The sequence below is a fragment of the Amblyomma mixtum genome, chromosome 10 (assembly GCF_055824585.1).
Source record: "Amblyomma mixtum isolate Tamu chromosome 10, ASM5582458v1, whole genome shotgun sequence".
NCBI lineage: Eukaryota > Metazoa > Arthropoda > Arachnida > Ixodida > Ixodidae > Amblyomma > Amblyomma mixtum.
Genome location: NC_143021.1, coordinates 61,034,219 through 61,047,240, shown reverse-complemented (window position 1 = coordinate 61,047,240; position 13,022 = coordinate 61,034,219). Strand labels below are relative to the sequence as shown.

At 45.2% G+C, this 13,022-nt stretch overlaps 1 protein-coding gene across 1 annotated transcript in view; it reads left to right on the top strand.

Annotated features, from left to right (window-relative positions):
* LOC149325913 (uncharacterized) overlaps positions 1-2,960 on the top strand; it is a 3,876-nt gene extending 916 nt beyond the window's left edge. Inside the window, exon 2 of the mRNA XM_089564410.1 lies at positions 2,888-2,960. Coding sequence (XP_089420536.1) covers positions 2,888-2,960 — 73 coding nt within the window. The remainder of the gene's footprint in view (positions 1-2,887) is intronic.
* Positions 2,961-13,022: the final 10,062 nt, after the last annotated feature.

The following is a 13,022-nucleotide window of genomic DNA, read 5'->3' as shown; positions in this document are numbered from 1 at the left end:
AGCGGTTTCCGTAATGTCGGAGGCAGAGTGCGCGAAGCACTTTCCAAACACCGAGCTCAGGCCTGCAGACGTCGAACTGGTTACGTACAATGGCACGCCTATTGATATCAAGGGGATAATTGATGTTGTACTGAAGTACTACGATCAGTGTTTTCACTTGCCTCTAGTAATTGTTAAAGAGATGAAAGGCGCCAGAATGCCTACGTTGTTTGGCAGGAACTGGCTGAGTAAAATCAAAATTCGGTGGAATGAAGTGATGCATGTGCAGCCACTGACGAAAGAAATGCCCTTGATGACCTTGACCGAGAAATACCGCGAAGTGTTCGAGCCTGGCTACGGTTCGATAAAAGGGTTCAAGACGAGCATTGTAGTTAAGGAAAATGCGTCCCCTGTATTTGGTAAGGCGCGATCAGTGCCGTATGCGCTGCGAGAACGGGTTGAGCAGGAATTGGCTAATTTGGAAAAAGCTGGAGTCATATATAAGGTGCGCCACAGTGCTTGGGCGACACCACTGGTGATTGTTCCAAAGAAAAATGGTGAGGAGCTTCGGCTGTGCGGTGATTACCGAGTCACGGTAAATCCTGCAATTGAGGTTGACCAGTACCCGCTCCCTCTACCAGAGGACATTTTTACAATGTTACAAGGCGGGTCCGTTTTTTCAGTTTTAGATTTGTCGAAGGCGTACTTGCAGCTGGAATTAGACGAGCGAGCGCAAGAACTGCTCACCGTCAATACACACCTCGGCCTTTACCGGTTCCGACGCTTGCCATACGGCGTAGCCTGCGCGCCAGGAGTGTTTCAAGCCGTTATGGACACAGTCCTACACGGGCTGACTGGCACAGCCTGCTACTTAGATGGCATTGTCATCGCGGGAAAAGATCAAAAGCAGTGTCATGACCGATTGGAGCAGGTGCTCATACGCCTAAGAGAACATGGCATAAGGGTCAACACTGCGAAATGTAAGCTGTTCCAGCAACGAATACGATATCTGGGCCATGAAATCGACAGAGATGGATTACATCCCACAGCTGATAAAGTAGCAGCCATAAAGAACGCACCAAAACCTGGAAACGTGACCTAGCTAAAGGCTTTTTTGGGCTTGATCAATTTTTATTCAAAATTTTTGCCTAATCTGGCTACAGTTCTCGAACCCCTGCATAACTTGTTGCGCAAAGAAACTGCATGGCACTGGTCGCGTCAATGTGATACTGCCTTTAAGACTTCTAAAGAGATGCTGACTAACGAGCATGTTCTGGAGTTGTACGATGTCAAAAAGAAATACAACTAACATGTGACGCATCCGAATATGGTCTTGGTGCTGTACTGTCGCACGTCGTGGACGGGAAAGATAAACCAATTGCATTTGCATCCCGGTCACTGTCACCTGCAGAGCGCAAATATGGCCAAATTGAAAAAGAAGCTTTGAGCATTGTTTTTGGTGTGAAACGGTTTCATAACTACCTTTATGGTAGAACATTTAAGGTGTTGACAGACCACCAACCACTAACCGTACTCTTCGACCCGAAAAGAAAAAGCAGTGCTGTGGCAACTGCTAGGGTGCACCGTTGGTTTGTGTTCCTCGCAAACTACAGCTATAAGATAGCGCACAAGCCCGGTACGGAAATTGCCCAAGCCGATGCCTTATCTAGACTTCCTTTGCCAGAAACGTCAGAGCACACTGAAGACATTTTTTCTTTTTCTACACTTGACGAGCTTCCTTTGACGGCAAAAGACATTGAACGCGAAACAACGCGCAATACGCTGCTAACTGCGGTTCGCGACATGATATGGCATGGTTGGCCAAAATCTGTTTCTCAGGAACTGCAGCCTTTCTGGGCTCGACGTTTCGAACTTTCTATTGAAGCGGGCTGCATTATTTGGACAAACAGAGTAATCATTCCGGAGTGTTTGCGCAGTGTTGTACTAAACTTGCTGCACGAGCAGCACCTTGGAATCACGAAGATGAAAATGGTCGCAAGGTCAATGGTGTGGTGGCCAGGTATCGACGAAGCATTAGAACGAACGGTGCGAACTTGCCACATTTGTCAAAGTGTTCAACCTGCAGCACAATCAGCGCCTTTGGCTCCCTGGAAAGTGTGCGAGCACCCTTGGGAAAGGATTCATCTCGATTTTGCGGAGAAGGAAGGAAAAATGTTCCTTTTAGCAGTTGATGCCTATAGCAAGTGGTTGGAAGTGAAGGTGTGTACAACGACGACGGCAGCTAAAACCGTTGAAGTTGTAAGATCCATGTTTGCTGCTCATGGTCTACCTGCTGAAGTTGTAACTGATAATGGGCCGCAATTCCGTGCCGCTGAGTTTGAAAACTTCCTGAAAGCAAATGGAGTAAAGCACACTTGCACCCCTCCGTACCACCCACAGTCGAATGGGTCGGCGGAACGGGCTGTACAGACTACCAAGACAGCACTGTTCAAGCAGTTGCTGGAGGACAGAGAAAAGGGAACTACAAGAACCTTGCAGCACAGAATAGACAACTTCCTATTTTGTTATCGAACAACGCCGCACACCTTCACCGGAAGGACACCGGCTGAACTGTTTTTAAGAAGACAGTTACGAACCAGATTTTCCTTGTTGAGACCAAAACTGTCCAGTGCAATGACAGAGAAATGGGAAAGGGTGAAACAGGCTGCAGATAAGCGAAGAGCGAAGCCGCGATTCTTTGCGACTGGTGACAGGGTACTAGTGCGCTCTGTGCATGGTGATTCGGTGTACTGGCGTCCTGCCAAAATTGTGCATGTAAAGTCTCCCACTACGTATTTGGTTGTCATTGGAAACAAAGTGCGTTTTGTGCGTGCTGATCATTTGCGACATTCCGTTCTTGATGATGAAAAAACAACTGCAAATGAAATATGCCTGCCACACGCATCAGAGGTCGCCTCTCCTCCGATGCCTTCAGCGCAGCCTCAGGTGGCACCCAGTCCACTGGGCCGGTTGCCATCTGAAAATGAACCCATTTCATTAAGAAGGAGCAATCGGGAAAGGCGACCTCCTGAGCGTTGGGGCTATGACCGTTTTTGATCTAGTAGGGGAGGAGGTGTTGTGTCGGTATCTGGGGCGCGACACGTGCGTGTACCGCTGTGTGATTAGATATATCTGTCTGTTCTGCGCATGTGCCGGGCTGCTGAGTATATGTATATATGCGTGTCATGTGCTGTACTCGGGTGGAGTTTTCTTTCGAGCTGCCAGTATGCAGGACTGTGAATAAAGCCGTGTCGTCAAGCCTACGCCTGCTTACTGGGAATGCAACATTTGGTTAGGTTTGGTTTGGTTTGGTTTGGTTTGGTTCGGTTAGGTTAGGTTAGGTTGGGTTGGGTTCGGTTGGGTTGGTTTGGGTTGGGTTGGGTTGGGTTGGGTTAGGTTAGGTTAGGTTAGGTTAGGTGAGGTCAGGTCAGGTCAGGTCAGGTTAGGTGAGGTGAGGTCAGGTCAGGTCAGGTTAGGTTAGGTTAGGTTAGGTTAGGTTAGGCTAGCTTAGGTTAGGTTAGGTTAGGTTTGCTTAGGTTAGGTCAGGGTAGGTCAGGTCAGGTCAGGTCGAGTATCCAGGAGATTTCCCTTGTCCAGTAGCATGCCTGAAGAACGTCACTGAAAAAGGTTGTACAAGGCCATCTTACTCTAAGAGCACTTTTTTCTATGATAGTTGGTTTTGGTTCATAATTAAATAGTTTTAAGGCGTAAAAAACAGACAAGACACATAGGTAAGTGAGAGGACGAAGCGCCATTTTTTTGCTAATTCTTTTTCCGTGACCCCACGAAGAAAGCACACGGTGGAAAAACACACTTCAACGGGGACCAAGCCGTTCTTGTTGCGAAAGGCGACTGTCTTTGCACAAAAGGTGTTGGCGACGACACATGTGACACAGTCATCAGTGAAACGCGGACATGGCACACTAAGGGAAGGGCCCACATAACTAGAAATATAGTCTAAGAGCACTTGCACTTCGTCCTGTGACCTATCTATGTGTCTTGTCTGTTTTTTGCGCCTGAAAACTACTTACTGATGAGCCATCTCACTCACAGGGTCAAAGGGAAATGGCTGATTCCTGTAAGTGCAGCAGGAGCACGAAAAAGTAGCCCCCCTCATGAAATTTACTCACCTGAGCGACACATACAGTCCGCATAACCCTTGTGCAGCACATTGCCCTGCAGACAAAAAGACACCCCACTGCAGCTGCTAGAATCGAGAGGAAGCGTTTGTGCAGAAGTGATGCAGAATTTACCAACAAAGCAAGTCGTAATGACCACTCAACAAGAAAACCATCGGCTACTGTCTAATTTCAGTTTTTAGTAAATGGTGTGCACTTTTTTATTTTCAAACTACTTGATTTCTTTTCAGGAACCTTGTACAGAGCATGTAAGGCATGAATAGCCTAGCCACCATTAAAACCATTCCAGAGACCCTTTGATCATCCCTTCGAGATGTGTGGGTAAGGTAGTAGTACTTTAGCTTGGCAAGCAAGCATTATTTGCCAGCAAGTATAATCTCTGGGTGCAATCTGCAAGGCACCCTCTAGTGAAGGTTCTAGTGAAGGTTAACTGTAGGCCTTTTTTTTAGTATTTTGCAGTATCTTTGTCTTGGTAGATTACATGCACCAACCAGCATGCCAGCATGATGCGCTGTGGCCTTTTTTTTATTTGAAAACAGAAATGAATACAAGCAAACTATGTACAATGGTACTGGACCCATAGCCAAAGCTAGTGTGGGGTCCAACACAATGATAAATTGCCAATCTATTGAATCTATTGGTATGTCAATCTATTGAACTCTACAGAAAATCTATAGAACTATATCTATGTATAGAACTCCGTAGAAAATCTATAGAACTCTATAGAAAATCTATAAAACTCCATAAAAAATTTTAGAAGTCTATATAAAATCTTTGGAAGTATATAGAAAACGTTTAGAAGTCTACAGTTAACCTATAGAACTCTACAGAAAATCTATGGAAGTATATAGAAAATCTATGGGACTATATAGAGAACTATAGAACTCTATAAAATCTGTAGAACTCTGTAGAAACTCTATAGAAATTTATTGAAACTCTATAGAAAATCTTTAGGACTGTATAGAAATTCTACAGAACTCTAAACAAAATCTATAGAACTATATCTATGTATAGAACTCTGTAGAAAATCTATAGAACTCTATAGAAAATCTATAAAACTCCATAAAATTTTTTAGAAGTCTATATAAAATCTTTGGAAGTATATAGAAAACGGTTAGAAGTCTACAGTTAACCTATAGAACTCTACAGAAAATCTATGGAAGTATATAGAAAACTATAGAACTCTAGAAAATCTGTAGAACTCTGTAGAAACTCTATAGAAATTTATTGAAACTCCATAGAAAATCTTTAGGACTCTATAGAAATTCTACAGAACTCTAAAGAAAATCTATAGAATTCTATCGAAAATCTATCAGACTGTCGAAAATCTATTGAACTCTATGGAAACTAAGTTATAACGTTTCCAAAAGGTGCCTCCAGAATGTAGAGGAAAGAAAAAGATACATCCCGGTGATATTGTCACATAGTGCTGACTGCAGTCGGGCTAACAGCTAAACAGCGAGAATGTCTTTAAAACAACACCCTTTATTTTGGCTGACTTGTGCCCGCAAAGAACTGAATCACTCGGCGGCGTCGTAGCAACAAGCATGCTCGGCGGTCGTCGAACACTATCCCCGCCGCTGTCCGCTGTGCTCTTTTCAAAGCTGATAGGGAACATTCTGGCGCAAAGTAGAATCGGCTGCGCCAGGATGTGGTCAATCGAGCTAAATCTAAGCGCGTCTTGCGTCACAAACGAAGCGATGAAGCGGCGTGCCGGCAACCTCGCAGTATGAACAAACTACAAACAAACGCTGCAAAGATTCGCGGCATTACTCCCCTCTGAAAGAAGCATAGACTTTATGCTTTAGAACATAATGCGGCTATAAATAATGATAAGCGGACTGTGCAAAAATAAACACCGAATGTGGAAACACGGCGTCTTTTAGCGTGCATTATAGGGCTTTAGGCGTAAGACATGGACTACTTCTGGTCGTAGGCAGCGTCGCTGGGACACAGTCATTTAGTCAGGGACGACTTTGTAGTGCAATTCACCTAGCCGACAAAGAATTTGGTACGGGCCGAAATAGCGGCGCAAGAGCTTTTCTGTCAATCCACGGCGGCGAATGGGCATCCAAACCCAGACTCGGTGTCCGCGTTCCATCTTCGTAGGTTGTAGCGTCAGGCTTCGGTCCGCTGCTGGTTTTTGATCCTTAATCGGACAAGTATTCAGGGCCGGCTTGCACGAAACAAATAAGACCTGCTTATTTCCAGTCTAATCTTATTCGCGGTCTAAAAGCTCTCTCGGTTTTGAAAGACCTCTCTCGATTTTGAGAAAAGAAAATGCGCATAGATGGTTCACTTTGTCGGTGAATGCCTCACGTGCGCACGAACGCCGACTAAAACATTGAGTTACCGAACTTTCAGTCGGAGTTCGTGGTGTATTTGAGGTGTCCACTGACAAAATGAACCAGCTATGCGCCTTTCCTTTCTTCAAAACCGAGAGAGCTTTTACACCGCGAATAAGATTAGACTGGAAATAAGCCGGTCTTATTTGTTTCGTGCAAGCCGGCCCAGGCTTCTTCTGCGAGGCGTTCAAGGTAACGTTCTCTCGGTGTCTTCCTCGGTAACGTTCGGCAGCATGGCGTCCAGCGTGGTCGTGGCCTCTCTGCCATGGTCGAGCCTAAAAGGCGTCATCTGGGTGGTCTCCTGCACTGCGGTGTAGTAGGCGAAGACTGCGTAAGGCAAGATGACGTCCCAGGTCTTGTGTTCGGCATCGGCATACATGGCGAGCATATCGGCGATGGTTTTGTTGAGGCGCTCGGTCAGTCCGTTGGTCCCCGGGTGGTATGCAGTTGTTCTCCGGTGGCTGGTTTGGCTGTAATGGAGGATGGCTTGCGTCAGTTCTGCCGTGAATGCTGTTCCTCTGTCAGTGATGAGCACATCGGGGTCGTTGTGTCGCAGAAGAATGTTCTCCACGAAAAATTTGGCGACTTCTGCTGCTGTTCCGTTCGGGAGGGCTGTTGCCTCGGCGTATCGCGTCAGGTAGTCGGTCCCTATAACGATCCACTTAAACTCGGGATAGCGCCAAACTCGTGCCTTCCGGCATAGCGCCCATGTATTCGGATTTTTGCGGACTGGACTGCGATTCCGAAACACAATCTGTATATTGCCTTATTATTAATAGTCGTTTAGAAGCCCCGCAGGGGCACCTTGTGTAACGAGGTGTTGGTGCTTGGCGCCACCACGGACCCTTAGCCCCCATACCGAAGCTGTCATCCGACCGTGGGGATAGGTTGAGAGCTGGAGGGAAGAAACCATGAACGGTGGCGGTCGAGGAAGTGGTCAATCCTTGGCCGATGGGCTCCTCGTCTGTCTAGCAGGCGGGGTGTCCCGGGACCTTCCTCTGTGTATAAGGGTGAATCAGAGGCGACAAATTATTTGGAACCCTTAGTTTATACATGCCGTAAGGATAAATTTGCAAAAAAATCTGATCGGCCCCCGAAAAGGGGTCGCACCGATGTGCAGAAATTGAATGTACAGAAGCCAGAAACGTTTGCGAAGTTTTTTATGGTTCACTCAAACACTGATGAACCTGTAGCCAACCTGTCTGCATTTGTCACCGCCAACACGCTAAAAAGCTGCGTAGGCAAAGACTACAAAGCAAAAAAGCAGCGAACCGGAGATCTCCTTGTCGAAATAAACACAAAAGAAGAAAGCAACAAACTGATGTCTTTACAGAGTCTTGGAGAAATGAGTGTACAGTTAACCCCGCACCGCACCCTGAACCACTCAAAGGGCGTCACATCTGAATACGAACTCCTGCAGAATACCGATGCGGAAATGGAAGAAGAACTAGCTGAACGAGGAGTAATAGTAGCGCGACGAATAACCATCCGGAGAAAGAATGCTGAAATCAAGACCAAACACATTGTCCTTTCAATAGCACAACTCTTCCTGATTCCATCCACGCCGCATACCTCCATTGCAAAAAGGAAGCATCCTCCACTTCCACCGTGGAGGACATGGACGTCAGCGAAAGTCCGGCGACATCTAAAACACACGCATCCGCGGATTCTCCGCGGAAATCCGGCGTCACGAAAGTGGTGATGGATACAACTCCTGGTTCGCCACCGCTGCAGCGGCGGCGAGACTCCTTAGAGAAAAAAGGGAAATCACGAATCACTGCTCCTGAGAATAAGTAACTTTCCCCAATCCCCAGCTCTTCACAATGGCTTATCTAATACAGTGGAAATGTAGAGGTCTACACAGAAACTACACAGACATAACCGATATGCTCAAAACAATGGCACCTACAGCTGTGTTCCTGCAGGAAACGAACCTTGGGCCACAGCACACAAACATCCTAAACAGATATAATATTTTCCGGAAAGACCGAGTGCAAGCTGGCCGACTCTCGGGAGGCGTCGCTATCATTACGCAAAGCGATGTCCCTGCAAGAGAGGTATCATTAAAGACAAACTTAGAAGCGGTCGCAGTAAACATAATTAGCCATAAAACAATAAAAATATGCTCTGTGTACATACCACCACACAACACAATTACCATGCATGACCTAGAAGAACTTCTGGAACAGTTGCCTGAGCCATGTGTGATAATTGGGGATTTTAACGCACACTCCTCATTCTGGGGAAGTGACCATACTGATTCCAGGGGTCAGCTCATCGAGGATTTTATTCTTTCGAATAACATATGTTTAATGAATACGGGAAAAGCCACGTACTGCTACCCCAGCTCTGGAAAAATGACCTGCCTCGATTTAGCATTTGCATTCGGTTCTTAATGATTTTATTTGGGATGTTTTAGACAACCCTCGGGGAAGTGATAACTTACCAACAGTTTTAAAGCTAACGTCAGCTACAGTCATCCTCCCTACGAAGCCACGGCGATGGAAAATTCACCTCGCCGATTGAGCACTTTCAGAACGAAGGCCACACTGGTAAAAGAATATGCCTAAACCCTTACGATAGAAGAAAGAAATAAAAAAATTGTCACATGCTTAATCTGCAGCAATAGAAGCAATCCCACAAACGTCCGAAATATCACGAAAAACACATAAAGTTTGGTGGTCAAATAAATGCTCATTGGCTAAAAAGCAGCAAAACAAGGCTTGGGGCAACCTTCGCAGATATCCCACAGCAGGAAACTTGCTCATCTTCAAAAGGGCTAGAGCCAAAGCACGATACATTAGACACAACGCAGGAAGGGCATCATGGCAACAGTACATATCCTCCATAAACAGCTCAATATCATCAAAGAAAATGTGGGAGCAGGTGCGGAAATTCACTGGAAATTTTACTCCGTTCACATTTACAATGCTAAAAACACCCGGTACTCAAACAACATTAGAACAGCAGGCCAACATATTGAGTGAACATTTTTCCACAGTTTCAAGCTCATCCACCTAAACGCAAACATTTCAAAAGCACAAAACAATAGTAGAAAAACAAAAGCTTCCCTTTGGACAATGTATACATGAAGACTACAATCAGCTTATTAAAATACAGGAACTAAATACAGTACTAACATCCGGTAAAATGACAGCACCAGGCCCAGACAATATACATTATGCCATGCTTGCTCACCTCTATGAGATTGCCATAGAGGCCCTCCTAAAAATTTTCAATAAAATATGGATGAGTGGAGAAATCCCCCAAGCACGGAAAGAAGCAATAATAGTACCCTTCCTAAAACCTGGGAAACCACCAACTAGTCCCACCAGTTACAGGCCAATAGCACTCAATAACTGTATAGCAAAATCATTCGAAAGCATTCTAAACATCAGACTAACCTTCATACTTCAGTCCCAGCAACTTTTAGATATACACCAGTGCGGCTTTAAAAAGACACGTTCCACAACCGATCACGTCGTTCGCTTTCAGAACACAGTTCGGGAAGCGTTCATCCACAACCAACACTGCATCGGGGTCTTCTTCGACCTGGAGAAGGCTTACGATACCACGTGGAGGTTCGGTATCCTCCGTGACCTAGCGGACCTAGGTATCCGCGGCAGGATGCTGGGCTGTTTGAGCGACTTCCTAAGCAACCGTACATTCAGAGTCCAACTAGACGCAACCTTCTCCAACACTTTTAATCAAGAAACTGGCGTACCCCAGGGGTGCATCCTCAGCACGACCTTATTCCCCATCAAAATGAACTGCATAGGAAAAGTAATCCCAAAATCCATAATGTACTCAGTTTACGTACACGACCTCCAAATAGCATGCACGTCTTCCAGCATACCTACCTGTGAGCGACAGATACAAATAACAATAAATAAACTGGCTACCAGGGCAGATAGAAACGGATTTAGATTTCCCCTCAGAAAACAGTAGCGGTTCTGTTCTCTTTGAGACGAGTCCTACAGGATGACCCCACACTATATCTAAACCAAACCCCATTACCTGTCAAACAAGAGCATAAATTTCTAGGGATAACTTTCGATAAAAAGCTCACTTTCTGGCCACATATAAACAGCTTAAAGAAAAAAGCTTCCCAGGCCCTGAATGTGCTGAAATTACTGTCAAGAAAACGCTCGGGGTCTGATAGGGCATGCCATTTACATAGATATCGTTCTCTGGTTCGCTCTAAGTTAGACTATGGTTGTATAGTATATGGCTCAGCAAGACCGTCCTACATAAAACGACTGGATCCTGTCCACAATCTTGGTTTAAGGTTGTCTTCTGGTGCTTACAGAACTTCCCCAATAGCAAGTCTGTATGTGGAAACAAATGAACCTCCCTTAGAAGATCGAAGAACTGGACTAACTTGCACATACATCCTCAAAATCCTTTCTCAGCCCAAACATCTCTGTTCCCAATTGTCACGAAATGCTCATCCTGAATACTCTTCAACAACAAGCCTCACGCGATTAAGCCGTTGCTCTTACGCTTCGAAGAAAAATGCCAAGCTCTGAACATGCTAAATGAAATTAAAAATATTGCCCCAAGACATGATGCGCTACCACCATGGTACACTCTCCCCACAGTGTGTGACGTCACACTAACACGCCTCACGAAAACCTGTACGCCACACGACCACATAATACAAGAATACCTAGCACTACAAGATAAATACAGAAATTATACTGCATTTTATACTGATGGGTCAAAAACTCATGCCCATGTAAAAAGCGCAGTAATACAAAGAAAAAATAAAAATACACTACGACTGCCCTCATGTTCTACAGTTTTCACCGCTGCGTGTTGTGCCATTTGTGTTGCGGTACAGAAAATAACAAATGAAAACATCAAAAACAGCATCATTTATACAGATTCACTGAGCGTCCTAACAGCATTAAACTCCAAAAATGCCACGGAGCCACTAATAGGAAGCATCATACACAATATAGTAGAGGTCACAGCACAAAAACATGTTATAAAATTCTGCTGGGTTCCCAGTCACGTTGGCATTAGGAACAATGAAAGAGCCGACTTGTGTGCTGCACAGACCAGAACCATGGAAATAAAACATTTGAATTTGCCTCCTAGGGATTACATGAAGTCAGTACATAGCAAACTAAGAGCCAAGTGGCAAGATTGTAGGGAAAATGAAGGAAACAACAAGCTGCATACCATAAAGCCCATTTTAAAACTATGGAAATCATGCCGTCATAAACGGCGTTTTATCGAAGTAATTTTATGTCGTTTACGGATAGGTCACACACACATCACCCATAACTTCTTATTAACAAAAAAAGACAAACCTGTGTGTGAAATGTGTGGTGAGGAGCTCACAGTAAATCCCATTTGAATTTCTTGTTCGAATCTCGAAGAACTTCGCAAAAAATTTTTTACGGTATTTTACAATGAACACATTCCATTTTATCCCGCATTGCTTTTAGGCGAGCAAACACTTGTCGAGTTTTCACTTGTTTGTAAGTTTTTAAAGAAAGCCAATGTTTTAAATCTATTATAATGTAGCCTCTATGCACTTAACATAACATCATCTAACCTTGTGTTTGGCGCATGATAGCCATAGTTGAATTATGCGCCATAAAACCCCATATAACTAACTAACCACTTATTTCCAGGTGTTGATTTCGGGAAAGGGCCAAGCAAGTCCATGGAGATCTGCTGAAAGGGCCTTTAGGGGGTTCAATGGGGTACAGAAATCCTGCTGGTCGGGTAAAATCTGCTCCAGTATCGACCTTAAACTGGACGGGACTTCCATCAACAAATGCTGTTATGAACCAAGGTTCCTGATCATCGATATTGTTGACATCCCCAAGGAATACTTCCTCTGTATTAGCGGTGCCTTTCTTTGCAGTGGTATCTCCTCGTGCAGGCCGTCTCGATGACTGCTGGCGTGCAGACAAACACACTGTTGCAAAGTGACTGGTTTTTCCACAGTAACTGCACACTTTCCTCGATGCCGGGCACTGTTTCTTGAAGTGCTGTTGCGCACTGCCGCACCATTTGCACACGTTTTGGCCGGTTTCCTGTCCGCCTGAAGACTTGGCTGCTTTCCGTGGCCCGTATTTGTACCTTGGTCAACCTTTCGGGAATCGCAGCTCCTCAACTACAGCGTTTTGTTCAGCCGTCTCGCGCAACTAGTTCTGCTGCCTTTTTACAACCACTGAGTTTCGCGCCATTTTTGTCGCAGACTGTAGAGTAAGCTTGGGATCGAGTTGCATCCTCTCGCTAAGTCCAACGTCCAAAAGTCTCACTACGAGGCGGCCACGAATGAGCTCATCCTTGAGTTCGCCGTATTCGCACGTCTCGGCAAGTTTGTGTAAGTCTCTAATGAACGCCTCGAATGACTCACTGCTTTGCTGAACCCGACGGTTGAACCTTGCCCTCTCGTAAATTATGTTCGTGCAGGGTATGAAATGCTCCTCAAACTTGCATTTAACAGTAGCATAGTTCGCCATTTGAGCGCCTGTCATCTTCAGTGACGCTAGAATATCTTCAGCTTCCTTCCCCATCGCGTTCAAGAAGGTATATA